At 37.8% G+C, this 27,886-nt stretch overlaps 1 protein-coding gene across 2 annotated transcripts in view; it reads left to right on the top strand.

Annotated features, from left to right (window-relative positions):
• Window positions 1-27,544, top strand: part of ST6GALNAC3 (ST6 N-acetylgalactosaminide alpha-2,6-sialyltransferase 3) — a 313,387-nt gene extending 285,843 nt beyond the window's left edge. For both annotated transcript variants that reach the window (XM_031683503.2, XM_072974194.1), the window contains exon 3: window positions 27,063-27,544. In XM_031683503.2, the coding sequence (XP_031539363.2) occupies window positions 27,063-27,476 (414 nt within the window). In that variant the 3' untranslated portion in view covers window positions 27,477-27,544. The remainder of the gene's footprint in view (window positions 1-27,062) is intronic.
• The last annotated feature ends 342 nt before the right edge of the window (window positions 27,545-27,886 follow it).

The following is a 27,886-nucleotide window of genomic DNA, read 5'->3' as shown; positions in this document are numbered from 1 at the left end:
GCAAATCCTATTTTTTGAAATGTTACCTGTTCTTTGCCTAAAATTAGCACTTGTTTTTGTACAGCAGTTACACACACACAAACACACCATTTTCATAAAAATTAAAACTAGGAAAGCTATTTGACTTTTCACAGCTCCCTGTCTCTGCTTCACCCTCTCATTCCCCCACGCCCCCTCACCCCGCCATCAAATGAATTATATGGTACCAAAAGGTTATTTATTTATTTTTATGGTTAGGCTGGTCAATAATATAGTCATCCCTAATTCATTAGCTTGTAAATTAGTCCCTGTGCTTCAGATATGCAGCTACAGACGTGAGCCCAGGTGTGAGGCAGGGCAGCTGGGATGAGGGTTTGTGTGTCAGCTGCAGCAAGCAGCCAAGACTCTGGCAAGGTTCAGATTTCCTTCTTTTAAGGTAAGAAGGAAGCCCATTCTCTCATGGCTTGTCAATATACCTGTTTTGTAAATGAAGCAGAAATTTAAAATTTGTTTACATTTTGCATTGGCTATGCTTTCACATTTCATGGCAACGGAACTGTTTTCAATTATGGGCTTCCCCCCAACCGCCAGCTTTCATGTAAGGTTGCTACAATATTCGTTGCTTTTGAGATGCCCAAATTACTCTTCATCAAAATGTTCCCATGGAGAGTTCTAAAATCTGGTTATCCAGATTTTGGAGAAGACACTAAGAAAGTCTAAAATCTGCTCTTAAAACTGTGGCCAACAGGCACCATAGTTTTCAACAAAGCATTTTAGTTCATTTATCCTGCAAGTAATTATTTGTTTATTGTTGTCTCTTGGTCTTCTTAAGCCTGAGTGGAGTCTTTTGTTTGTCTAGTTTCTGCAGTTTTGGGTCCTGGAAGAGAGGTAATTTTCAGTGTGAGCTAATTACTTTGCTTTACATGGTCACAGGGACTGAGCATTTTAGAAAGCCACTTCATTAAAGCATTAAAATATTGTGGGCTTAGTAATTTCATTTACTGGGTCAATAATCCATGATATCTAGAAGATTTAAAATAGTTTAAAAATAATTATTCAAACGGGAGAGGGATTTCAAACTATAATTACCATAGCAATAAAGGAAAAAGAGACTCCCAAGCAGATACAACTATTGTATTTAATCTTAATATCAAATTCTTATAACTCAAAGGGTTTTGCTTATCTGATAGCAGATTGCAAAATCTTAGACTTGAAATAAATTTCAACAAGCATTTGACTTGGATGTAGAAATTCAACTGTTTTCTTTTCCTTAAAAACCACTTATAATTCTTATATAAGGTGCTCGTTTTTCTTAGAGCATTCACAAATTTCTTATTCAGTTTTTTCATTAGATATTTTGCATGTTGATTGCTGTTATATATTAGAATTTTTTTTTTAATTCTAGTTCTCTTTTTGTTGATGTACTGTTAGTAATTTTGTATATCCATGTTGTAGCTGGCTACCATTTTTTAATTAGTATTTGATAATTCTTAGTTCTAATCATTTTTCTCTGGTTTGCTGTGTTTGTAAGGAAGATTATCATGTCATTTGCAAAAAAATGATGACTTTTTTTCTCCTCTATTCCAGTATTAAAACCTCCCCCAGCCCTGCCTCTGGGCTTCAGTTACTCTATTGAATTTCCAGAACAATATGAAATAATTATGATATCAGTGAGCATTCATGTCTTGTTCCCAGATCTAAGAAGAATGTATTTACTGTAGAATTTCCAAACTGTTCCAAACTATTATCTCATAAGATGTTTATTGGTTTCTTACCGAAAAAAAAAAATGAGGGTAAGATTTCCAAATACTTTTCTGGAACACTTTAGTAAATGACTTTTCATAGCCTTTAGTATTTCATACACATTGGCAATCTTCAAGAAGTGGAAAATGTATGTGACATTTCTCAGCATACTTGTCTACAAAACACTGTCTTTGAAGGCCATTTAGCTCCCATCTTACATATAACACGTGATTGCTACTCTGGTGGGGCGCTGTTACCTGTGATGTTTGTTTTGGTTTCAGAATGATATTCCTTATCACCTTAAAGAATATCCTACTCTTGGCTTACTAAGACTGTTAAATAAATAGAATCTACTATATGTTCCTTTGTATCTGGCTTTTGCTCAACATAATGTTTCTAAGATTCATCCACGTTGTTCGTTTGTTTTCAATGCTAGATAGTATTCCCTTGCATAAGTGTGTCAATGAAAATATGTGTTATTTGCAATTTAAGGATGTTATAAACAATGCTGCTCTGACTATTCTTATCTGTGAATCCTGGTACATAAAAGAATGCATTTTTATAGGATGTGTATAGCAGGAGTAGAATTCCTAGGCCTTAGAGTATGTATATTTATTCAAGTATACAGGATAATGCTATTGTTTCCTGAAGTATTATTGTAAATGTCACACTCTTACCGGTTATTGCTTGAGATTTCCAGTTACTGTACGTTCTTCTTTAACACTTGATATTGTCAGACATTTTAATTTCAGGCAACCTGGTAGATCTTATTGTTTTAATTTACATTTTTCTGATTACTGATTCTCTTCTTACGTTTTTGCCACTTGAATTTCCTCTTTTATCTAATGTCTGGATATTATGTCCATCTTTCTATTGCTTTGGCTATCTGCCGTCTTTTATTTTTATTTGTAATAATTTGTGTATATTTTATATATTAACTCTTTCTTGGGTACACACACACACACACACACACACACATACATGCACACTGTCCTCAGAGAAGAAAATATTTACAGTGGATCCTTGAACAATGACGGGGTTAGGGGCAACCACCCTCCACACAGTTGAAAATCCACACATAATTTATAGTCGGCCTTCTGAATACGCAGTACCTCCATATCCGCAGTTTCACATCTGTAGATTCATCCAACGGCAGACTATGTAGTACAGCAGTATTTACTGTTGGAAAAATAATCCTTATATAAGTGGATTCCTGCCTTTCAAAAGTTCAAACCCATGTTGTTATTAAGGGTCAACTGTATATATCTGTGTGTGTTTGTGTGTGTGTGTGTGTATCTGTGGCTTGCCTTTTCACTCTTTTAATGTCATCTTTTGAAGGACAGCTATTCTTAAATTTAATATAGTTTATCAAACTTTTTGTTTCTTGTTAGTGCTTTTATATCCTATGAAAAAATTTCCTACTCTGATGTTATAAAAGTTTTCTTCTATTTTTTTTTTTTTTGTAAAGCTTACTATTTTGTCTTTCAGATACAGGTTTCCAGTTCAGCAGAAACTGATTTTTGCATATAAGTAAGGGCCTAGATTTACTTTTTTTTCATGAGATTATTCAGTTCTTCCAGCTCCACTTGTTTTTAAAGCCTGATTTTTTCCTCCACACTCTGCCTGGCACTTTCATTGCAACATATTTGGGTCTTCCACTGTGTTCCATGGGTCTGTTTGTCCTTGTGCTGGTACCACTTTCTTCTTCCTCGAGGCTGTCTTAGCTTTCTTGGCCTTTTGCATTTCCATATAAATGTTAGAATCAGCCTTTCAAGTTCCAGAAAAGATCTCTGGTATTTTGGGATTTTGATTAAGATTACCTTAACGTTATACATCTTTTGAGGAGAATTTACACCTTTACATGGCTAAGTTATCTACTCCATGTACATAACTCTCCATTTATGTAGAGCTTTTAAAATATTTATCAATAACATTTTGTTATTTTCTCCACAGAGGTCTTGCACATATTTTATGAGATTTATTTCTAGGTATTTTATGTTTTGATACAGTTATAAATGACATACTTATAAATTTTTCATTGTTGCTGATATATTGAAATACAGTTGATTTACATTCTGATTTGTATCTAGCAATTCTACTAACTCTAATAAAAATTATAACAAATTATAGGTGGATTATTCTATACCATTTTAAGGATGGAAAAATTTTTCCCTTCTTCCTTTCTTTGGCCAGCCTAATAATTAAGTTGACATAAGACAGCTTAACAGGAGGAGAACAAATTTAATTTTGTAGTTATGGGCACTCATAAAAATGTGAGACTCATAGAAGTGACCAAAGCAAGCAGCTTTTATACCTTTTAGACAAAGAAACAATAAATTTGTGAAGAATTAACAAGACAAAGAAGCTTGGGCTTAGAGTAGTAAATTTGCGAAGAAGTAACAAGATTTGTTTATACAGTCTTCTTGGCCCAAATTCCCTGTCTCTGGTGATAAGGATGTCTCTCTTCCTCCTCGTACAGGGAGGGTACCTTTCATATGAGAGATTTATTTCCTGTTTTCAGGGGAACAAGGAGGATCAGAATGTCCTTCTTGCTTGACTGTTTCTTAAGTAACTTTAATTCAAAATAATCAATATTTAAAAGTGGCATATTTTGATGTGGACTGCCCAGAACCCCACCACCATCATATCATCTGTGAATAATTTTATTTTTGTTTCTTCTTTTCCAATCCTTATATGCTTCTTTCTCTTTTTTTTTTTTTTTCCTGTTTTGCTGCACTGGCTAAGACCCCAGTACAATGTTGCATAGCAATGATGATAGTGGAAATCATTGTTTAGTTCCAAATTCAAAGAGTTAGCTTCCATCCATTAAATATGACTGACATACAATGTTTACTATAGAATTTTTGTTTGGTAGAAACATTCCATTAGATTAAGGAATCTCTCTGGTACTTTTCCTTAATGAAGAGTTTTTAATCATTTGTTGATGTTGAATTTTACCAAATTCTTTTTCTGCATCTAGTGAGATGATCATATGATCATATGATTTTACATTTGAGATAATGATATGATTTTATCATTAATGTTGCAAGTTACATTGATTTATTTTTCTCTCCGACTTTTTTATTTTGTAAAATTTCATGCAAGTTGCAGGTTTCACTGAATATCATTTTTACTTTTTTACAGACAAATTATGAATATTCAGATTTGAGGCATTTGGCAGACATTTTCTGATATGAATAAAGTGAGCCTGTCACTTCAAGAAAATAACAGGCATTTAACTAATGACAAAAATTGAACTTTCAAGTCAAAATTAGCATCTGGGGAAATTTCTATTTGTCACCATCAACTTTCTAGTTTCCCAAAACTTAAAGAACTGATGAGGTCAGTGGTGATGTCAATAAATGTGTTCAAAATATATCCTGGGAAATTTCAACATTTCAGCTCACTGGACTGATATTTTTCAAGTGGGCAGTATATGATGTTACAAAATCACGCATGAGTTAGAGATCCATGCAAGGCGCAAGCTGGACCAGTGGATTCTGATGTAACAGTAGACAGTTTCCTTGATATGGTTTTAGAGTCCATCTGGCAAGTAAACTTTAAGAAATTGCCACTTGTCAAAGTTTGATGTAGAGTCTAAGAAAAATATCCACAATTATCTCTTTTTCTACTACATATCTTTCTGAAGCTGGATTTTCTTCATCTACTTCCACCAAAACAACGTATTTTGATGGACTGAAAGCAGAAACAGATGTGAGAATCCAGCTATCTTTAAGCTAGACATTAAAGAAATTTGCAAAAATGTAAATAATACCACTCTTTTCACTATTTTTGTGGAAAATATGGTTACTTTTCATAAAAAAATGTGTTATTTATGTTAACGTGAAATGGGCATATTGTTATTTTTCAATGAGCAGTTACTTAAAATTTTTTTCATTTTTCAGTTTCTAATATGATAAATACACACACACACACACTCACATGCACACATACTCAGCTTACATACACAGGAGATCCTTGGAATACTCAGTCATTTTTTAAGAGTGTAAATGGCACCTGAGACCAAAACGTGTGAGAACTATTGCCCTAGGAATAACACCAGACATTCAAAGTTTATGAAAGTATAATGTTATTTGGCACATTTACCTTCTTCCCTTGAATGTAAGAACCTTAAGATATCTTAACTCCATTTACCCCCCTCTCAAATTATATGCTATTATATGGTAATGTTAATTCTAAAATCTCCTTTTTTTTTTTAATGAAGCTTCACTTTGATATATTTAGATGTGGATTTATTTTTACTTATTTTGCCTGTGAGTCGTCAGCTGAGTCTTTTGAATTTGTGGATTCTAAGTTCTGGAGAATTCTCAGCCATTGTCCTCTGTCCATTCTATCTCTCCTCTGGTATTTCAAATAAATTTATGTTAGGCATTCATGTTGTATTCTCTGTGTCTTTTAACCTATATTTTAATTTCATGTTTCATTCTGAACATCTGCTTCTATCTGCTAGTTCACTAATTCTCTTTAGCTTTGTTTGCTGCTTGTTTAGCTAATTTGTTGTTAAATACATCCACTGAATTCCTCATTTCATGTATCATATTAATCAGTTCTAGAACTTCTAAGTGGTTCTTTGCCACATACATTCTATCACTTTTTATAGTTTTCATTTCCCTGCCAACATTTTCACTTGGCTTTTATCTCCTTGCACACAGTGAACATAGCTGTTTTAGTCTGTGCCCTGTAATTCCATACGTGACTCTTCTATGGGACTGTTTCTGTTGGTTTTCTCTAATGGTGTTTTGTCTTTTTATATGTGTGGGGATTTTAGATTGTGTATTAGGCAGTGTTTTTGAAATCTTATTTGTATCAATCATTTGACACCTAGAATGCTATTTTCTTTCTCCACAGAAGAGCTTCTTTGCTTTTTCCAGGTGTCCAAGGTCATTTAGAAGTTTAGGACTAAGTAATGTAATTTCCAAAACTGAGGTTTTCAGAGCCAGCCAATTGATATGAAAAAGGATGAGAGGTTTTGCAAGACTGGTTTATTTCAATCTTACTCTTAGAATACATTTTAGGAGTCCTGGTCCGAAGTGCTTGTTGATGTATCCTTTTTGGGCTCTGGATTCTGACCTCTATCCTCCTAGGCCCAGGAAGCTGTCAGAGGCAGAGCATAGCTAATTATTCCAGAGCCACACATGCCTCCAGGGCAAAAAGAGTCCTTGGTGTTGGTGTACTTCCCTGAATTCCAGACTTCTCCAAGCTGGCGATTCCTCACTAGCTTGTTAGCTCTTGGATAATCATAAAGAGATGGTTTTTATATTTTTTTCCAGTTTTTTTTTTGTTATTTTCCATGGAAAGGGTTGTCTGAACTATTAACTTTCATAAGTTAACATACTGAAGCAGATATTCTCATGCCAGTACTTTTAAAATAACTGATTAAATTTTTTATTGAAGTGCAGTTGATGCACAATATTATATGTTACAGGTGTACAATATAGTGATTCACAATTTTTAAAGGTTATGCTGCATTTATAGTTATTATAAAACATTGTCTATATTCCCTGTGTTGTACAATATATACAGCCTTGTAGCTTATTTCATACATAATAGTTCATACCTCTTAAACCCCTTCCTCTATATTGCCCCATCTCCTTTCCCTCTCCACACTGGCAACCACTAGTTTGTTCTTTATAGCTGTGAATCTGCTTCTTTTTTGTTATACCTACTAGTTTGTTGTATTGTTTAGATTCCACATATAACTAATAATGTACAGTATTTATCTTTCTCCATCTGACTTATTTCACTTAGCATAATACCAAGTCCATCCATGTTGCTGCAAATGACAAAAATCTCATTCCTTTTTTGTGGCTGAGTAGTATTCCATTGCATATGTGTGTGTACACACACACACACACACACACACATCTTTATCCATTCATTTATTTATTTATTTATTTATTTTACATTTTTATTGATTCATAATCATTTTACAGTGTTGTGTCAAATTCCAGTGTTCAGTACAATTTTTCAGTCATACATGGACATATACACACTCATTGTCACATTTTTTTCTCTGTGATTTATCATAACATTTTGTGTATGTTTCCCTGTGCTATACAGTGTAATCTTGTTTATCTGTTCTACAATTTTGAAATCCCAGTCTATCCCTTCCCACCCTCTACCCCGCCCCCCACCCCGGTAACCACAAGTCTGTATTCTCTGTCCATGAGTCCATTTCTGTCCTGTATTTATGCTTTGTTTTTGTTTGTTTGTTTGTTTTTGTTTTTTAGATTCCACATATGAGCGATCTCATATGGTATTTTTCTTTCTCTTTCTGGCTTACTTCACTTAGAATGACATTCTCTAGGAGCATCCATGTTGCTGCAAATGGCATTATGTTGTCGGTTTTTATGGCTGAGTAGTATTCCATTGTATAAATATACCACCTCTTCTTTATCCAGTCACCTGTTGATGGACATTTAGGTTGTTTCCATGTTTTGGCTATTGTAAATAGTGCTGCTATGAACATTGGGGTGCAGGTGTCATCCTGAAGTAGATTTCCTTCTGGGTACAAGCCCAGGAGTGGGATTCCTGGGTCATATGGTAAGTCTATTCCTAGTCTTTTGAGGAATCGCCACACTGTTTTCCATAGTGGCTGCACCAAACTGCATTCCCACCAGCAGTGTAGGAGGGTTCCCCTTTCTCCACAGCCTCTCCAGCATTTGTCATTTTTGGATTTTTGAATGACGGCCATTCTGACTGGTGTGAGGTGATACCTCATTGTAGTTTTGATTTGCATTTCTCTGATAATTAGTGATATTGAACATTTTTTCATGTGTTTTTTGATCATTTGTATGTCTTCCTTGGCGAATTGCTTGTTTAGGTCTTCTGCCCATTTTTGGATTGGGTTGTTTATTTTTTTCTTATTGAGTCGTATGAGCTGCTTATATATTTTGGAGATCAAGCCTTTGTCAGTTTCACTTGCAAAAATTTTCTCCCATTCCATAGGTTTTCTTCTTGTTTTATCTCTGGTTTCCTTTGCTCTGCAGAAGCTTGTAAGTTTCATTAGGTCCCATTTGTTTATTCTTGCTTTTATTTCTTCTAGGAGAAAATTTTTGAAATGTATGTCAGATAATGTTTTGCCTATGTTTTCCTCTAGGAGGTTTATTGTATCTTGTCTTATGTTTAAGTCTTTAATCCATTTTGAGTTAATTTTTGTATATGGTGTAAGGGAGTGTTCTAGCTTCATTGTTTTACATGCTGCTGTCCAGTTTTCCCAACAGCATTTGCTGAAGAGACTGTCTTTATTCCATTGTATATTCTTGCCTCCTTTGTCGAAGATGAGTTGACCAAAAGTTTGTGGGTTCATTTCTGGGCTCTCTATTCTGTTCCATTGGTCTATATGTCTGTTTTGGTACCAATACCATGCTGTCTTGATGACTGTAGCTCTATAGTATTGTCTGAAGTCTGGGAGAGTTATTCCTCCAGCCTCATTCTTTCTCTTCAGTAATGCTTTAGCAATTCTAGGTCTTTGATGATTCCATATAAATTTTATTATGATTTGTTCTAGTTCTGTGAAATATGTCCTGGGTAATTGGATAGGGATTGCATTAAATCTGTAGATTGCCTTGGGCAGTGTGACCATTTTAACAATATTGATTCTTCCAATCCAAGAGCATGGAATATCTTTCCATTTTTTAAAGTCTTCTTTAATTTCCTTCATCAATGGTTTATAGTTTTCTGTGTATAATTCTTTCACCTCCTTGGTTAGATTTATTCCCAGATATTTTATTACTTTGGGTGCTATTTTAAAGGGGATTGTTTCTTTACTTTCTTTTTCTGTTGATTTATCGTTAGTGTAAAGAAAGGCAACTGATTTTTGAACATTAATTTTGTAACCTGCTACCTTGCTGAATTCTTCGATCAGCTCTAGTAGCTTTTTTGTGGACCTTTTAGGGTTTTCTATATATAGTAACATGTCATCAGCATATAATGACACTTTTACCTCTTCTTTTCCAATTTGGATCCCTTTTATTTCTTTCTCTTGCCTGATTGCTGTGGCTAGGACTTCCAGGACTATATTGAATAGGAGTGGTGATAGTGGGCATCCTTGTCTTGTCCCAGATTTTAGTGGGAAGCTTTTGAGTTTTTCACCGTTGAGAACTATGCTGGCTATAGGTTTGTCATATATAGCTTTTATGATGTTGAGATATGTTCCCTCTATACCCACTTTGGCGAGAGTTTTTATCATAAATGGGTGTTGAATTTTATCAAATGCTTTTTCTGCATCGATTGAGATGATCATGTGGTTTTTGTCCTTTCTCTTGTTGATGTGATGTATTACATTGATTGATTTGCGTATGTTGAACCAGCCTTGTGTCCCTGGGATGAACCCCACTTGGTCATGATGTATAATCTTTTTTATGTGTTGTTGGATTCTATTTGCTAAAATTTTGGTGAGGATTTTGGCGTCTATGTTCATCAGTGATATTGGCCTATAATTCTCTTTTTTTGTAGTGTCTTTGCCTGGTTTTGGTATCAGGGTGATGGTGGCTTCGTAGAAAGAGTTTGGGAGTATTCCCTCCTTTTCAATCGTCTGGAAGAGTTTGAGAAGGACTGGTATGAGTTCTTCTTTGTATGTTTGGTAGAATTCCCCGGTGAAGCCGTCCGGTCCTGGACTTTTATTTGTAGGGAGGTTTTTAATTGCTATTTCTATTTCCTTTCTAGTGATCGGGTTGTTCAAGTGTTCAGTTTCTTCTTGATTCAGTTTTGGTGGACAGTATGTTTCCAGAAACTTGTCCATCTCCTCTAGGTTATCCAGTTTGGTTCCATATAGTTTTTCATAATATTCTCGTATGATATTCTGTATTTCTATTTTGTTTGTTGTAATTTCTCCATTTTCCTTTCTTATTTTGCTAATTTGTGCTCTCTCTTTTTTCTTTTTTGTGAGTTTGGCCAGAGGTTTGTCGATCTTATTTACTTTTTCAAAAAACCAACTTTTGGTTTGGTTGATTTTTTCTATGGTCTTGTTAATCTCTATTGTATTTAATTCCTCTCTGATCTTTATTATTTCCTTCCTTCTGCTGCTTTTTGGGGCTTTTTGTTCTTCTTTTTCTAATTGATTTAGGTGGTGGGTTAACTTGTTTATTTGAGATTGTTCTTCTTTTTTGAGAAAGGCCTGTATCGCTATAAACTTCCCTCTTAGCACTGCCTTTGCTGTGTCCCATAGGTTTTGAGTGGTTGTGCTTTCATTATCATTTGTCTCAAGGTATTTTTTAATTTCAGCTTTGATTTCCTCATTGATCCATTGTTTTTTCAATAACATATTGTTTAATCTCCATGCTTTCCATTTTTTCTCCTTTGTTTCTCTGTTGTTGATTTCCAGTTTCATGGCATTGTGGTCAGTAAAGATGCTTGAGATAATTTCTATCTTCTTAAATTTGTTGAGGTTTCTTTTGTGTCCAAGTACATGATCAATCCTGGAAAATGTTCCATGTGCACTTGAAAAGAATGCATATTCTATTTTTTGGGGGTGTAAAGCTCTGAAAATACCCACCAAATCTAGTTTTTCTATTGTAGTATTTAATTTCTCTGTTGCCTTGTTTATTTTCTGTCTGGAAGATCTGTCTAGTGATGTTAATGCAGTGTTAAAATCTCCAACTATGATTGTATTCCCATCAATATCCCCCTTTATCTCTGTTAGTAATTCTTGTATGTACTTAGGTGCTCCTATATTGGGTGCATATATATTAACGAGTGTAATATCTTCATCTTGTATCACTCCTTTAATCATTATAAAATGTCCTTCTTTATCTTTCTTTATGGCCTTTGTTTTAAAGTCTATTTTGTCTGAAATCAGTACTGCAACACCTGCTTTTTTGGCTTTTCCATTTGCATGGAATATCCTTTTCCATCCTTTCACTCTCAATCTATATGTGTCCTTCTCCCTAAAGTGGGTCTCTTGTATGCAGCATATTGAAGGTTCTTGCTTTATTATCCAGTCTGCCACTCTATGTCTTTTGACTGGAGCATTTAGTCCATTAACATTTACAGTAATTAATGATAGATGTGTGTTTATTGCCATTTTGAACTTATCTTTGCAGTTGAATTGGTATATCCTCTTTGTTCCTTTCTTCTTCCTTTTGTGGTTTGGTAATTTTCCTTTGTATTATCATGGATTTTATTTAATTTTTGTGACTCCCTTGTAAATTTTTGACTTGTGGTTACCCTTTTTTGTAAATCTATTAACCTATACCCGTTTTTAATAAACTGATAATAACATGATCTCAAACCCATCCTACTGTTAAAAAAATTTTAAAAAAGAAAAAAAAATTCTATATTTCCCTGCCTCCCTCTCCCACTCTCAGTGATTTGTATGTCTTCTTTTATAATTTCGTGTTTTCTTTATTTGTAATTCATGAGTTATCACCTTTCCAGTTGTACGTTTCTCATTTCTGTAGCATCCTGCTGCTTTTCTATTTAGAATAGCCCTTTCAATATTTCTTTTAGCATGGGTTTAGTGTTGCTAAACTCCTGCAGTTTTTTTGTCTGTGAAACTCTTTATTTCTCCTTCTATCCTAAAGGATAGCCTTGCTGGATAAAGTATCCTAGGCTGCATCTTTTTTTCATTCAGGGCTTTGAATATATCTTGCCACTCCCTTCTGGCCTGTAGTGTTTGTGTAGAGAAATCAGCTGAGAGCCTTATGGGGGTTCCCTTGTAGTTCACTCTTTGCTTTTCTCTTGCTGCCTTTAGAATCATTTCTTTATCCTTGACTCTGGCCATCTTGATTATGATATGTCTTGGTGTGGGTCTATTTGGGTTCTTCCTGTTTGGGACCCTCTGAGCTTCCTGTACTTGGATATGTGATTCCTTCTTTAAGTTTGGGAAGTTTTCAGTCATGATTTCTTGAAAAACCTTTTCAATCCCCTTTGATCCTTCTTCCCCTTCTGGGACCCCTATTATGCGAAGATTGGGACGCTTTATATTATCCCATAGGTCCCTTATGCTATTATCATTATTTTTTATTTGCTTATCTTGTAGTTCTTCTGAATGGGTGCTTTCTGTTGCCCTGTCTTCTAGATCACTAATTTGTTCCTCTGCATTAACTAGTCGGCTTTGCACAGCTGTTAGATCATTCCTCATCTCTGTCAATGAGTTTTCCCATTTTGCTTGGCTCTTCTTTATAGCTTCAGTTTCATTTTTGACATATTTTATTTCTCTAAGCATTATCTCTTTTAATTCCTTCAGCAATTTGATCACTCCTTTTTTGAAATCTTGATCTAGTAGGCTATCGATGTCTATTTCATTGAGCTTTCTTTCAGGGGATTCCTCTTGTTCTTTTAATTGGGAAAGGTTTCTCTGCTTCTTCATCTTGCTCATACCTCTTTGGCACTGTGGTTTATGAAGTATCAGTTGTCTATTTTGGATCTTAAGGATTTTATCTATCTAATGCCTATTTAGGAATAGAACTTAGGAAAAAAAAGAAAAAAAGAGAAAAGAATAAGAGAGAAAGATTTTTAAAAGAAGGGAGAAAGAGGGTTTGAAAACAATGTATAATGAATAATAGAAGAACGGGTTGTAGCAGAGTATTAATCGGGTGGAGAAGTCCTTTTAAAACCTTAAAAAAAAAAAGGGGGTGGGGAGATGAATATATGTGTTTGAAGCCTGTGTCTAATCAATAACAGGGCATCAAAACCCAAGAGAAATAGAAATGAATTAAGAAGTAAAAATTGAGAGTAATTGAAAATAGAACAGGTAAAAACAGATTAAAAAAAAAAAGGGGGGGGGGTTGTCGGTGTTCTCCTGGAGTGTGTGTGCTTTTAATGTGAAGTCCTTCTGTCTTCGTCCTGTTTTGGAAGCTCAGCTTGTTTTCATAGGCCCTCCGTTGGCGCCCTCTTCTGTGCTGCTCCCAGCACCTGTTGGCAAGCAGATCGCGCCTCCTCCTAACACGGGGTCAGATGCAGCTCTCCTCTGCTGCGGGCGGGCGGGTCACTGCCCCTCTGGATGCCGCAGACAGATGTTGCAGACTGGCCAGGCAGGAGGACGGGTCGTGCCCCTTCCCAGCACCTCGGTCAGGGGTTGTGTTCCTGCCCGACAGGCAGGGGGCCGCTCTCCCCATGCCTGCGCCGCCAGTAGCTCCGCTGCTCTGTGCGGCTGCGCGCTCTGCGCCGGCGCTCCGCCCTGGCCGGCGCTCCGCCCTGGCCGGCGCTCCGCCCTGGTCGCGCTCCGCCCTGGTCGCGCTCCGCCCTGGTCGCGCTCCGCCCTGGTCGCGCTCCGCGTGTGGGCTCGGGGAAGACCCAGGGGCAGCCTCGTCCCTGCTCCGAGCCAAGACCCAGCTGCTTGTTTGTCTTTGTGGAGCAAGTTCTCTGGGGTACCAGAATGGAAGGGTCCTATCTGCCCAGGGCTGTAGGCCCGTCTCAGTCTGGCCCTTGAGGCTGCTAAGCCCTTCGGTGCGGATGCAGGTTTCGTCTCTGCCCCCGCCTGGGTGTTAAGCGCCGGAGAATATGGCGGCTCTGCCTGGGCCCCGCCCCTCTTCCCCTGAAAAGTTTCCGCGTGTTTTCAGAGATGGGGGTATGCACCCTTCCCCTGAGAGCACATCAACCTTGCTGTTTTATGGAGGGCCCAGGTTGTTCTGTCCTGTACACCCACAGCCCCGGCGCCCAGCCCCTTGCAGTCCCCCGGAGTTTCCTCCATGCAGCCGCCCCCGTCCTCCGCCCAGATTATGCAGCCTGGCCCTGCCCGCTGCTGCCAGCCCGTGTCTCAGGCTGGGTGTCGGGGGAACGCTCTGTGCCCGTTTAACTTAGTTCTGTCAGACAAGGGCTGCTCTGTACAGATCCGAGCCTCGGAGGCTCCCCCTCCGTCCCGCTGGCCTCTCAATTGGAGAGGGGAGACCCAGCGAGCAAGCGCCAGTCCTCCTTTGCCGCTCCCTCCCCGCGGGACCCGTCCCGCGCTGCTTTGCCTTTTGTTCTTTCCTTTTTCCTTTTCTCCTACCAGATTTTTGGCATGTTTATCTTTTGAAGAGGGCGATGTTCTGTCGGAGTTCCGCAGGTGCTCTGGTTGGCTGAGTGGGTCTGTAGATGTGGGTCTTGGTGTATTTGTGGGAGAGGGTGGCTTACAAGCGTCCTTCTACTCCGCCATCTTGCCCGGAAGTCTCTATCCATTCATTTATTGATGAACAGTTAAGCTGCTTCCATAGCTTGGTCATTGTAAATAATGAACATTGGAATGCATGTATTTTTTTTGAATTAGCACTTTTGGTTTTTTCAAATATATACTTAGGAATGTAATTGCTGGGTCATATGGCAGTTCTGTTTTTAGTTTTCTGAGAAACCTCCGCACTGTTTGCCACAGTGGCTATACCAATTTACATTCCCACGAACAATGTTCCCTTTTCTCCACGTTTTCACCAACAATTGTTATTTGTGTTCTTTTTGATGATAGTCATTCTGACTATTGTGGTTTTGATTTGCATTTCCCTGATGATTAGTGATGCTGAGCATCTTTTCATGTGCTTCGTGGGCGTCTGCATTTCCTCTTTGGAAAAATGTCTGTTCAGGTCTTCCACCCATTTTTAAAATTGGGTTGTTTATTTTTTTGATATTGAGTTGTATGAGCTGTTTATATATGTTGGATATTAACCTCTTATATCATTTGTAAATATTTTCTCCCATTTAGTAGATTGTCTTTTTGTTTTGTTGCTGGTTTCCTTTACTGTGCAAAAACTTTAAAGTTTGATTAGGTCCCATGTATTTATTGTTGCTTTAATTTCCTTTACTTTAGAAGATAGATCAAAAAACATTTTGCTATGATTTATTTATTTATTTATTTTTTTAAATCCCAGTCTTTCCCTTCCCACCTTCTACCCCCCTGGTAACCACAAGTCTGTATTCTCTGTCCATGAGTCTTTAGATTCCACATATGAGCGATCTCATATGGTATTTTTCTTTCTCTTTCTGGCTTACTTCACTTAGAATGACATTCTCCAGGAGCATCCATGTTGCTGCAAATGGCATTATGTTGTCGGTTTTTATGGCTGAGTAGTATTCCATTGTATAAATATACCACTTCTTCTTTATCCAGTCACCTGTTGATGGACATTTAGGCTGTTTCCATGTTTTGGCTATTGTAAATAGTGCTGCTGTGAACATTGGGGTGCAGGTGTCACTTTGAAGTAGGGTTCCTTGTGGATACATGCCCAGGAGTGGGATTCCTGGGTCATATGGTAAGTCTATTCCTAGTCTTTTGAGGAATCTCCACACTGTTTTCCATAGTGGCTGCACCAAACTGCATTCCCACCAGCAGTGTAGGAGGGTTCGCCTTTCTCCACAGCCTCTCCAGCATTTGTCATTTTTGGATTTTTGAATGACGGCCATTCTGACTGGTGTGAGGTGATACCTCATTGTAGTTTTGATTTGCATTTCTCTGATAATTAGTAATATTGAGCATTTTTTCATGTGCTTTTTGATCATTTGTATGTCTTCCTTGGAGAATTGCTTGTTTAGGTCTTCTGCCCATTTTTGGATTGGGTTGTCATTTTGCTATGATTTATGTCAAAGAATGTTCTGCCTAAGTTTTCCTCTAGGAGTTTTTTGTTTTCCAGTCTTACGTTTACACCTTTAATCCATTTTGTGTTTATATTTGTATGTGGTATTAAAGGCTGTTCTAATTTCATCTTTGACATATAGCCATCTAGTTTTCCCAACACTATTTTTTGAAGAGATTAACTTCTCTCCATTGTATATTTTTGCCTCCTTTGTCGTACATTAGTTGACCATAAGTGTGGGTTTATTTCTGGGCTCTCTATTGTGTCCCATTGATCTGTGTGTCTGGTTTTGTGCCAGTACCATACTGTTTTGATTATTGTATCTTTGTAGTATAGTCTGAAGTCATGTGCATGATTCCTCCAGCTCTGTTCTTTCTCAAGATTGTTGTGGCTATTCAAGATCTTTTGTGTTACCATACATATTTTAAAATTACTTGTTCTAGTTTTATGAAAAATGCACTGGTACTTTGATAGGGATTGCATTGAATCTGTAGATTGCCTTGGATAGTATGGTCATTTTAACAAAATTAATTCTTCCAATCCAAGGACATGCCAGTACTTTTTAATGATAATGAATTTGAATAACCACTGTATTTTGGTTTTTGCATTTCCAAACTAGAAAGAATGAGCTTATTTCCTGAAGACTGTCTCAGCTGGAATCATAAGCCCTTAATTTAAAGCTTATATACACCACATTTTCCTCCTTATTCCCTAAATAAGCATACTCTTAGGACATATAATACAAACATCTCTCTCCCTGTCTCCAGTGAACATAACCCCACTAAGATATTCTTATTTCCTTATCGCTTTCATTTGCTCATGTTCCCACTATATCCTTCCACTTTCAGCTTGGAATCCATGTTACTGGTGCCCATAATTATTTCTCAACTTTGACTTTCAGTGCACCACTTGCCGCAATCTCCAGCTCTGGATCAAGCTGGCTAAGCTCTTTCTTCCTCCCTTCCTTTGTTCTCCTGAACAGTACTAGAAAGAATGCATAACCTTGCAGTATATTCATCAAAAATCTATAATTTCTAAATTCTAATTGTGGCACAATGGGCAATCTTTTTGATTCTTACTCAACATATTCTATTTCTCACATATTCACGTCTCTCCTGAAGTCTGTTAACCTTTCCTCTAAGTCCCTCAATAATTAACCCTTACTTGCTTTATAGAAATATAAGGGAACCTGGAATAAACTCTAATTGTATTCCTTTCTTGTAAAGTCACATATTTCTCCTCATTCTTAATTCTTTTTTTCTCTCTCAAGAAAAAGTGCCTGCTTTTTCAAATGCTACCCATCCAGCTATACTCTTAAATGATCGACTCCTACCTTTCCTGGGTTTTCACTGTATTAGTGAGCCCTTGTCTTGTATTTGCATGTTCACCAAACCCTACCTCTCAAACCACAAACCCACTAAAGCATCCTCCAACCTAGAAAATAAAACAAGATGGGGAAAAAAAAAAATCCCTGCATTGAATGAGTGTCAATGAATGTTCAATTTATCACTAGCCTTAAGTGCTGGCAGAAAGTCTACATAAATTAAAAACATTTATAACCTAACATGATTTTCCTTGCTTCCAAAGCAAATTCTGGCCATAACATAAAGAAGCCTCTAATTCTACATAATTAACATTAACTTTGTGGGAAATAAAAGTTCTCATGCTTGGTATTATATGCACACTTCCAATATCTTTTCCATTTTTTCTTCCAAACTCTGATTTTTAGGACTGATTCCAATTCTACGTGCTACTCACTGATCTAGTAGTGCTTGAGGGGTAATTGGAAGGATTTACTACCTTAGCAACTTTCCCACATGCCTGAGGGATTCAAATTTACCATTTTGTTTTTCACCCCTTTTATCAGGCATTATGGTTTCAGTTACCATTACTAATTCCTCTAGGACAGTATTTCTCAAACCTAGATGCCCATTGGAATCATACGTGAAACTGAAAAAAAAAAAAGCTTCTGGGCAGGCACCATCCTCAGAAGTTGTCTGGTGCAGTCGGTCTGGAGTAGAGTCCAGCCATATAGTTTTTTAAAAGCTCTCTTGGTCGTTGTGATGTGCAGCTAGTTGAGGACCATGTCCTTGGCTGAGTGACACGGTAAGATACTATCACCACAGCATGGATTGGTTGTCTCTCTTATGATGTACCTGGGTGGTATGTCAGCACTGGGTCCTGTGCTCATCTTCCTGAAAGGAGAGGAAAATAACCCAGAGGTAAATTGGTCTCCAAATTAGTAAAATTTTGTTATGATCTGACTGTGATAGTGAAATATGAATTACTTCCATTTTTCCAGTCTATAGGTGAAAAACTCCGTTTTGGTTTGAAAAGACTCATGTTTTTGCCTTCGAGTCCAGAGAAGGCAAAGTGATTTTCTTTGGCATGCATTCATGATTGTATAGATCTATCTTCTAAAGGAATTTCCAAATAAAGAGAATGTGTCATCTATGGAGACAGAGAAACATAGTTTTATGTGGCCTGTTTTAGAATTATTTCTTGACATTAACATTTTTATGCACCCCCCCACCCACATTAAGTTTTATGCTCAGATGTAATGCCACCAGGTAGAAATCAAGGTAAATGCCATATCCCAAATCCACTGAGAGTCAGAGCCAAACCGTGGGTTATCAAATCTGTCTTTTTATGTGCTGTTACTCCCAGTGTATGATTTATACACACTGCTTTTGAAAGCTGCATTAACTGAAAGATGCTGGTTTGTGAAGGGGCATAGAAGTACATTTACAGGCTGGCTTGGTTGAACTGTGTTGATTTCTCTTTAGAACAGTCTTTACAATTCTTTGTTCACAGTTAGAGGTCTGCTGAAAGTGACTCAGTGTAGATGAAAACAGCTTGCTTAATCATTCCTGAAACACGGGAAAAATTAAAATACATTTTTTTCTTTGTCAAGCAATAAAAACAATGCCAGATTGTTAATGCCTCTTTTGTACCTTTCACTTGAAAGACCTCAAAAGAACATCAAGGAGAATAAAGGCAAAATCTATTCCCCAATGGCATCATTATACATGTTGAAGCCTCTAAAGCTGAAACTCTAAAGACATTCAGGAAGAGTAGAGGAATAAATGACAGCAAACTGAGGAGCATGTCTCTGGAGCTTTGTTCAACCTGCTTTGTTCAGATTCATTCAAATTGCGTGATAAAAAGCAAAGATCTCATTTGTTTCAACATTAAAGTGGTAAATTAGTGAGTGGTGGGTTGCTAATTGTCCTGTAAAGCATTTAAGGTGCCAGGAGTGCCCCAATGCTAGTATTTTAAATTGGGTTCTCATGGTTGAAATGAAAGCAACCCTTAGAATAGTGTAAAACAATGTTTTTAATAATTTAAACTGGTTCGATTCAAGCATGATTTTCATTCTGAAACATTTATCAAAGCTCCTGTTTTTATTTGAGATGAGCAGGTTTTATTTTAGACTTCAAGACATCAAATAGAAATTCATTTTCAATATGGGACCAAAGTAGGGAGATAGATTAGCTCTGTTCAGTGCTGTGTTTCATCCCTGGCTGTTTCTGCTTGCTTCTAGGGTGTAGAATTAGCAGGTTTGGTTCAATTTTACTTGAGTTTTCAGTGACCTTTTCTAATCCTGACTGTTTCATAATTTAATGTCTTGACCTTCGTTTTCCATAGAGCCACCTCAGTGATGAAGGCAGAGATTTAATAACTAGAACTAGTTGACAGGTGACCTTTCGTACATGGCCATTTCTCTTTGCTGGGGAAGCCACACTGTTTTGCAAGTTTTAATTCTTGGATTTAATTATCTATTCTATTGTCTATAAGCTTATTCACGGAGAAAAAAGTAAAGGTTAAATATTTCATTCTTCTTACTGATTAAAATGTAAAGTGCTTGGCAGTTGCCCCAATATATCATTCAAAATGGATAGGGCAATTTGTCAGGTTCTTGCCCAAAGAAGAAAGAAGGAATTTTCCAGAGTGGTTGGTAAGGAGCAGGAAGGAAAAAGTGGCTAGGAGAGTGAGCTGTCTCATTAACTGAATGAGATTGTGTGTGTGTGTGTGTGTGTGTAAATTGAGATCAGAGAAACACAAAGAGATCTTTGTACATATTGTCATTTGAAGAGAAGAGTGACTCTGACTCAGGTGAAACTTGCCAATCAGAGTGAATGGCCTGTTAGTTTTGGTCATTTTTTCTTTCTTTTTTTTTTCAGCCAGGCAAGGATCAATTGGGCATGTAATGGCAAATTGGTTTCTAAAGTCTACACAAATAATATTTCAACACAGTAAAATACAGCTAATTTTTAAAATACCACAGACTCTTAAAAAGAGGTAAGAATAACCACATATTCCTCCTCACACCTCCATGGTATCAAGGCTTCCCCTGAACTTACATTTTTCAACATTTTGCAGATAAATTCGTTTCTGTGCTAAATACTCCTGCTTGTGATAAGATAAAAATAAAATCAGTATGGCTGCAAAATGACCTACAGTATGAGTGTAGTGTCTGGGCAGCCAGTGTCCTAGACCCTTCTTAAGTACAGAGGGAAGAGCCAGAGAGCCATTTGCGACTTAAAAGACGGCTTGGCAGTCTCGAGCTGACTTTGCTTACTGAGGACTTGAGATCAGCCACCGTGGGCTTCTAAAATGGACTTACTTCAGGGAGGTTTCACAACAGGGGGAGGTCCTCCCGTTAGCCATGAGACCAGCTTATAAAAGCATCCTCTGCCGTGGCCTTTGGTTTTCTCAGACGTGGACTGTAATCGCTTAATGCTTCAGAAAGAAACACAGCTCACTGCTGTTGTGGAAAAAGTTTGAAAAAGCAAACTGAGTGGAAAGATGTGGAGGGCCATTTTAAAGCTAAGAAAATTGGTCATGATTAGTTTACCTTAGACTGAAATTTCACACTAAAACATTAAGAAAAAATTTTCTACATAATTCCTCATGCCACCATATTGCCACTGCCAGAAAGGAGAGGTTAATTCCACCCCCATGCAGACCCTGACACTCCTGAGGAGCCTTTCACGCACTGAGAACCTTTGTCCTGTGTTGGTGAAATCCTTGTCCACCAGTATGTTTAAAAGCATTAACTCGCAATTAAATATAAATAAATTTACTATCATACAGGGTGAGATTTGAGGTGTTTGCCTGTATGTATATTAGGAATAGTGCAAGTTAATAATAAATATTTCTTTAATATTCCCCACTTCTTAGCAGTGCTGTGATTGCATTTTATGAAAGGTAATATGTGCTCTCTTTTTAATCTGAAACATACTGGACATCATGTTTGCCTCAATTTTCTCAACTCAGTAATGGGAAAGAAAAACAAACTTTTGAAGAATTCATCATGAGACCTGAGTGAAATAATGTAATAAAGTGCTGTGCAGGATGGCTGGTGCATAGTAGGTATTCAGTCACGTTAATATCAATAAATATGTCACACTGTACTTCTCTCTCTCTCTCACACTGTTTCTTCCTTCTCTCATTCTGTCCCTGCACCCTACATAGGAATCAAGTTCTCTTTTCTTATAGGGAGGTGAGTGTCAAGATTCATTTTAGCAGAGAAAAGACTTGTTTTTTTAAGACAATCTATTAGGCCTTGAAAATAGTATATTAATTGACCCTAGTTGATGATAAAACTCCACCATCTACCTTAGAGCTGTGTACTGAGCTTAAAGCGCACACTGTTTAGAATTCTAAAACTCTTTTATCCTTCACAGAGCCTTGCATGGAATAGGTATTATGTAAAAATTATTTGGTTGTTTACTAGATGTCACCAAATTCTTAACTTTCCCCAAGCTGAGTGTTTATAACCAGATGTACAGGTATAGAAGTAGTGTACTTTTGCAGAGGGAGGAAAAACCCAAATCAAATAAGGCAAATCTTGGAGATACTGCAGTTTCAGTTCCAGATCATTTCAGTAAAGTGAATATCGCAGTAAAGCAGGACACACAAATTTTTTTGGTTTCCCAGTACATTTAAGTTATGTTTATGCTATACTGTAGTCTATTAAGTGTGAAATAGCGTTATGTCTAAAAAAAGTATATACCTTAACTTAAAAATACTGTATTGCTAAAAAACGCTAACCATCATCTGACAGTGCGGGTTGATGCAAACCTTCAATTTGTTAAAAAAAGTAGTATCTGTGAAGCACAATAAAACGAAGCCCAGTAAAACAAGGTATGCCTGTATAATGATGTTACCATTGAAAAAAAATCAGTATCTTAGACTTCAGATAAAAGGAGGTGTTTGACATTTGTGAGCTTTCTCTTGATGGGGAAACGCTTTCCCAGACAGGGTCGGCTGAACGTTTGTGGTGATCTCAGTTTATAGACACAGCCCAAGCCCAAGCAAAGCATTTGGCTTGATGATGTTTTGCGTGTACAAGAGGAAAAGACAAAAAGGTCAAGTTTGTTTTTAATAGAGAGAAAAAGGAAAATAGGGACAAGTCAACTGAAAAGGAGAATTCAAAATTAAGATAGGGCTTGATAAAGTGGAGCCAGATAAATCTTTCCAACGGTCTCGGAAAATCCAGGGCCTCAATCTAAAAAGAAACTGCTCACTGAGGCCGAACTGAGTGCGTGGACACATATGGAATAAATTTTCAAGCAAGGGCCCCAAATCAAATAACATAAACGAGCTCAAGAAACAGCAGGACATTTTAACAAAGAAAGTCGAGATCACAAGATGCAGCGATAAAGCTAATAAAAGGAACTGAGATAACCAGATAAGAGCAGCTCTTGGGTCAAACCATCTATCTGTGCCCAGGTACATCTTTCTTTTTATTATGGCTTCCTGTAGTTTGAAGGTGCCTTCAAACGTACAAATGAGTCCCTGAGGCTTTCGCAAGCTCTTTGCGTTACCTGAAGCTTCTGATTATGATTAGGAATGTTCCATTCATCTAGCCCTGCACTCCTGTCATACTGTAAAGATATTTCTTGCAACCAAGCGGTAAACAGAGCAGTCACCCTGTGCAGCCACGTCTCCTGGTACCTCACTCAGGAAGCCAAGCAGCGAGGCAGGACTGAGACCACGCAGTATAACATGTGGGAGTTTCTTACAACCCTGGCCATGGTGACAATCTGGCCAAGTGAATAGTATAAAAGAAAGGGGCAATTTAAAGATCACCTACCCCCAAAGCCATTACATTCATAGCACTCTGCCCAATTCCTTATTCGTTACATAAACAAGAGGCTATTGTTCCCAATGTTTGCCCTCAAGTTGTTAGTCAGCTGCTGACCTCATAATCTGCACAGCTGGCATCCTGATACGTTGTCATGAAACAGATTGTGATGTCTTAATTGATCACTTTCAGAGATTACAATTGTCAAGTGAAACCAGTATGCTTATTCTTATTAGTTAAATTAAGCCTTGTTACAGCAGAGCCAGCTAATTCACTTCGACGACTCAGAAATCCAATGTAAATTGCTACATGCAGAGCAGAACACATTCAAGGCTTTTTCTTCATATCTTTCTTTTTTTCTTTTTGTTCTTTTTTTTTTTAATTTGTGGAGGCCATCACCCCAAAATGTTTTCATTATTCAGTGAAGCAAGTTCTTGGGACAGTAAATGGAACCTAACCTCCCTGAACCACATGCATCTTGGTGATAAGTTGGAGTGTGCCCTGTGACACAAAATTTAAATCAGGCATTGATTTGCATGACTCTGAGTTTGGAGGACTCAGCTAAGTGTGATGGATGTCAGGCCCTGCTGCAAATTGCCTGGCAGGAAGAGTATTGTGTTCTTCCTTAGCATCACCAAAGATCATAGGCTTCTAGATGCATGAGGAAGGGTCTTAGATCAATGCCCCTTTCTAATGGGCATCCTCTTGTGCCTCGGTTTGCCTATTGGTGAAGTATTCACTATGGCACCAACCTACAAAACCTCAGCCCCAAGTGCCCTAACGTACTCACCCACCTTGAGAGCACCTATTCTAACCTGGTGCCTGGATCACCTTGTTGTCTCCCTTAGCTCAGAAATCTTACTATAGCAGGAGTGATGGACAGTCCCTTTCATAGCAGAGTTTTAAGACACTTCACAGATGGACCATTGTGGACTGTTTAAGTTTTTCAAAATTGTTAATTTTGACATCTCAAGTAAACAGATACCTTTGTCAATCTAGCATAATTTATAGTGTACAATAAAAACTAAATCAAAGTAAAGTTAAATTAATGTAATGTCTGTTAGCATCCAAAATACAATGGGAAACACAAGGACGTTCATTAAAGCCATTTTTCATAATTGAAAAAATTCATATGCCCAGCAATATTCAGATAGGTACATTATGGTACATCCATATAGTGAAATATTGTGCAGATATTAAAAGTATCTCTAAGGACGATTTTAATGGTGTCAAATTAAATGAAAAGCCAAGGTTACCAAATGGTACAAATGATATTTCTCAACGCGTCTAGAAGGAAGGAAGTACTGTGAAATATTGTAGCAGTTGTTGAGTGGTGGAAAAATGGAGAATTTTAGTTCTTTTTTGTGTTTTTCAAGTTTTCCACAACAGGCCTATATTACTTTAATAATCAAGAAAAAAAATTTAAAGCACCTCAAGTAGTGTTGTTATGACATTGCTGCAGGAGTCTGTGTTCAAGGCATCTCAAAGCTAACAGGTCTGTAAATGAACTCCTGTCTTCCTCTCCTGGTTCTATTCCACCTGAAGCCTCCTTCTCAGTTGAAGGCAGCTCCAGCCTTCCAATTGCTTAGGCTAAAAATCTGACCTTATCCTCAAGTCCTCTCTTTCTCTCAGACCCCACCTTCTATCTGCTGATCAACTCAGCAGGTCCTACCTTCAGAATATACCCAGCACGTGACCAGCATCTTGCCACCTCCTCTGCTACCTGACCTGGTCCAAGCTGCCATCGTCTCTTGGTGAGATTGTGGCCGTGGCCTCTTCTCACAGTTCACTCACTTCATTTAAGTTCTCTCACTTCATTCAAGTCTTTCCTCAAATATTTTTCCTGAGACTTTTTGTAATCACTCCACCATTACACATATAGTCACACACAGGCATCCTCACCTCCTTCCCTGCTTGAATTCTTCCTATTTAGCACTCACATATTATGTACTATGCAGATTTGTCTATTGCCCCCCTGCCTGCTAGAATGTAACATATAAGGACAGGGATATTTGTTTAAAATTTTCACAGCCAAATCCCCAACTCTATGAACAGTGCCTGACACATAGTAGCTGCTCAGTAACTACGGTGGGTCCCTACCATTGGTAGGAAAGATGATTTGCCACAGTTGTGTGATAACTATCTTGGTGACTTTTCTGAGGCTCTCTGTCACTCAGTTCAGCCACATAGATTGAACCTGTTGGTATTTTGATGTTTCTTCCTGATTGCTTTTCTCTTTTCAACTAAATCAGCAATTCTAGATGAATTGGAAAAGTCCATTTCTCCCTAATATTAAGTTCAGTGTTCAGGGGCCTAAAAGTTATTTTAATTAAATGGCTTTCATTTCCTAACTTAACCACTATATGTTGAGCTACTGTAGTATTCCAGGGACTTCTGGGGAGTGGTGTTAAAATGATGAAGCAGACATTGACTCTGCTCTTACAGAGTTTACTGTGTAGTGGACGGACATAATTAAACAATAAATTAAAGGGCAACACAACCAATGCCCAGTGTGGAAGGGGCGACTGACCAATAGGCACCAAAAAATCCAGGATCAAATGTCAAATATAAAATGTGGAATCTCATAGGAGGGAAATAAGAAAGATTATAAACAAAGCTATGAACAAAGCACATAGCTCTTTTATCACTATTTTAACAGGTTGATTTTTCTTTATGTGGGAGGGAAGTGGTAAAAGGAATTTACAGTCATTCCTCCACATCCACAGGAGATTGGTTCCACAACCCCCGCAGATGCCAAAACCCGCAGATGCTCTTCCCTTGCAGTTGGTCCTCCATATCCTAGGGTTCTGTATCCGCGGATTCAACCAACCTGGATGGTGTGGTATTTCCATCCACGTAGGGTGGACTGTATTTGGTTTGCTAGGGAGGAAAGCACATGGGGAATAACGGAAAGAGCAGTGGGTTTAAAGTTAGTTCCATCTAGGTTTGGATCTACCACTGCACCTTTATCATCTGCAAATCCTGAAAACTGATGTTTAATCTCTATGAGTCTCTGTTATGCCACTGGTTAAAAAAAAGGAGGATGGTGGTTACACCAGCTCTAGAGACCATCTCTGTGCATGCCTTCCCTGAGTTCTTAAAAGAAGCCTTCCCTTATCGATCTAGAATAAACAAAACCACAAAGACCAGTCAACATGGTGATGAAAGGGAATTTTTTAAGGGTCTCTGTAATAGTTTTGGTCGTCTGAAACTTGTCTTACATAGTTCTTGGCTCTGAAAACCTTTTTTTAGAATTTCATCATTTGCTAAATTTTTCACCTCTTTGTCAATTGCTACATAACCATTCATACATATAAGTAAAATACAGAATTGATGGCTGGATATCTTCTTCTCCTCCTCCTTCTTCATCACCATCCTTATCAAAAAGATCAGATCTTTGCATATTTCCTTCATTTGAAGTTATGGTTTTGAATGAAAAGTCATCATTTAGAGTGGGGGACAAAATGACTAATTTTTTTCATTTAATTTTAAATCGACACAAGGAGATGGAAATTAAAATTATTTCTCAGCAATGTCTTCACTTTTTAAATGGAAGCATGCCCTGAGCTTGATAATCTGTGGCAGCTACTGTAGGACTGGTGTGCGTATTTCAGAGGTATTCCTGCACTCAGTATTATGCACAATGGGATTTTCTGTTTTCCCAGAGAAACTTGTTTGAAGAGGTGGAATTGACTAACTTACGTGTTTCTCCCTCCTGCCCTGTTTCTCTTTCTATTTTTCAGCCTTTGCAGCTGGACTGCAACCTTTGTGCGATAGTGTCAAACTCAGGTCAGATGGTTGGCCAGAAGGTGGGGAACGAGATAGATCAATCCTCCTGCATTTGGAGAATGAACAATGCCCCCACCAAGGGCTACGAAGAAGACGTTGGCCGCATGACGATGATTCGAGTTGTATCCCACACCAGCGTTCCTCTTTTGCTGAAAAACCCTGATTATTTTTTCAAGGAAGCAAACGCTACGATTTACGTTATTTGGGGCCCTTTCCGCAACATGAGGAAAGACGGCAATGGCATTGTTTACAACATGTTGAAAAAGACTGTGGACCTCTATCCGAAGGCCCAAATCTACGTGACCACAGAGAAGCGCATGAGTTACTGTGACGGAGTGTTCAAGAAGGAAACTGGGAAAGACAGGTGAGTCCTCTGAGAAGCAGCCTTACTGTCTTTTATGCTAAATCTCTGCTGAGTTCTTTTGCCAGCGATCAAATGAACAGAGTTATTTTTCAACCCGATTGTTACATGTTTTTGACTATTATGATTACTTGATGAGCCAGCAGCGAGGCCCCATTTATTCCACCCACACTGCCTTCTGTTCTCTCCATTTTGATAGGCTCGAGGCTCCAAAAGGCACTGGATGTTTCCCAAGGTATTTTTAGGTTTGTTCTAATTTAGCTCAATTTGCTATTGATTAAATTGGATTTTAGCCGGAAGAAGTCTACACATTTCTGTTTCAAAGTAGAAATATTAAGGAACTTTAGGACCTAAACTCCTTTGGAAGTTGTGGCAAATATTTACTGAGACCACAATAAGAACAGGCCATTGATTCTC

Source organism: Vicugna pacos, chromosome 13 (assembly GCF_048564905.1).
Source record: "Vicugna pacos chromosome 13, VicPac4, whole genome shotgun sequence".
Taxonomy (NCBI): Eukaryota; Metazoa; Chordata; class Mammalia; order Artiodactyla; family Camelidae; genus Vicugna; species Vicugna pacos.
Note: the sequence above shows the minus strand (reverse complement) of the source record. Positions and strands in the feature narration are given on the sequence as shown.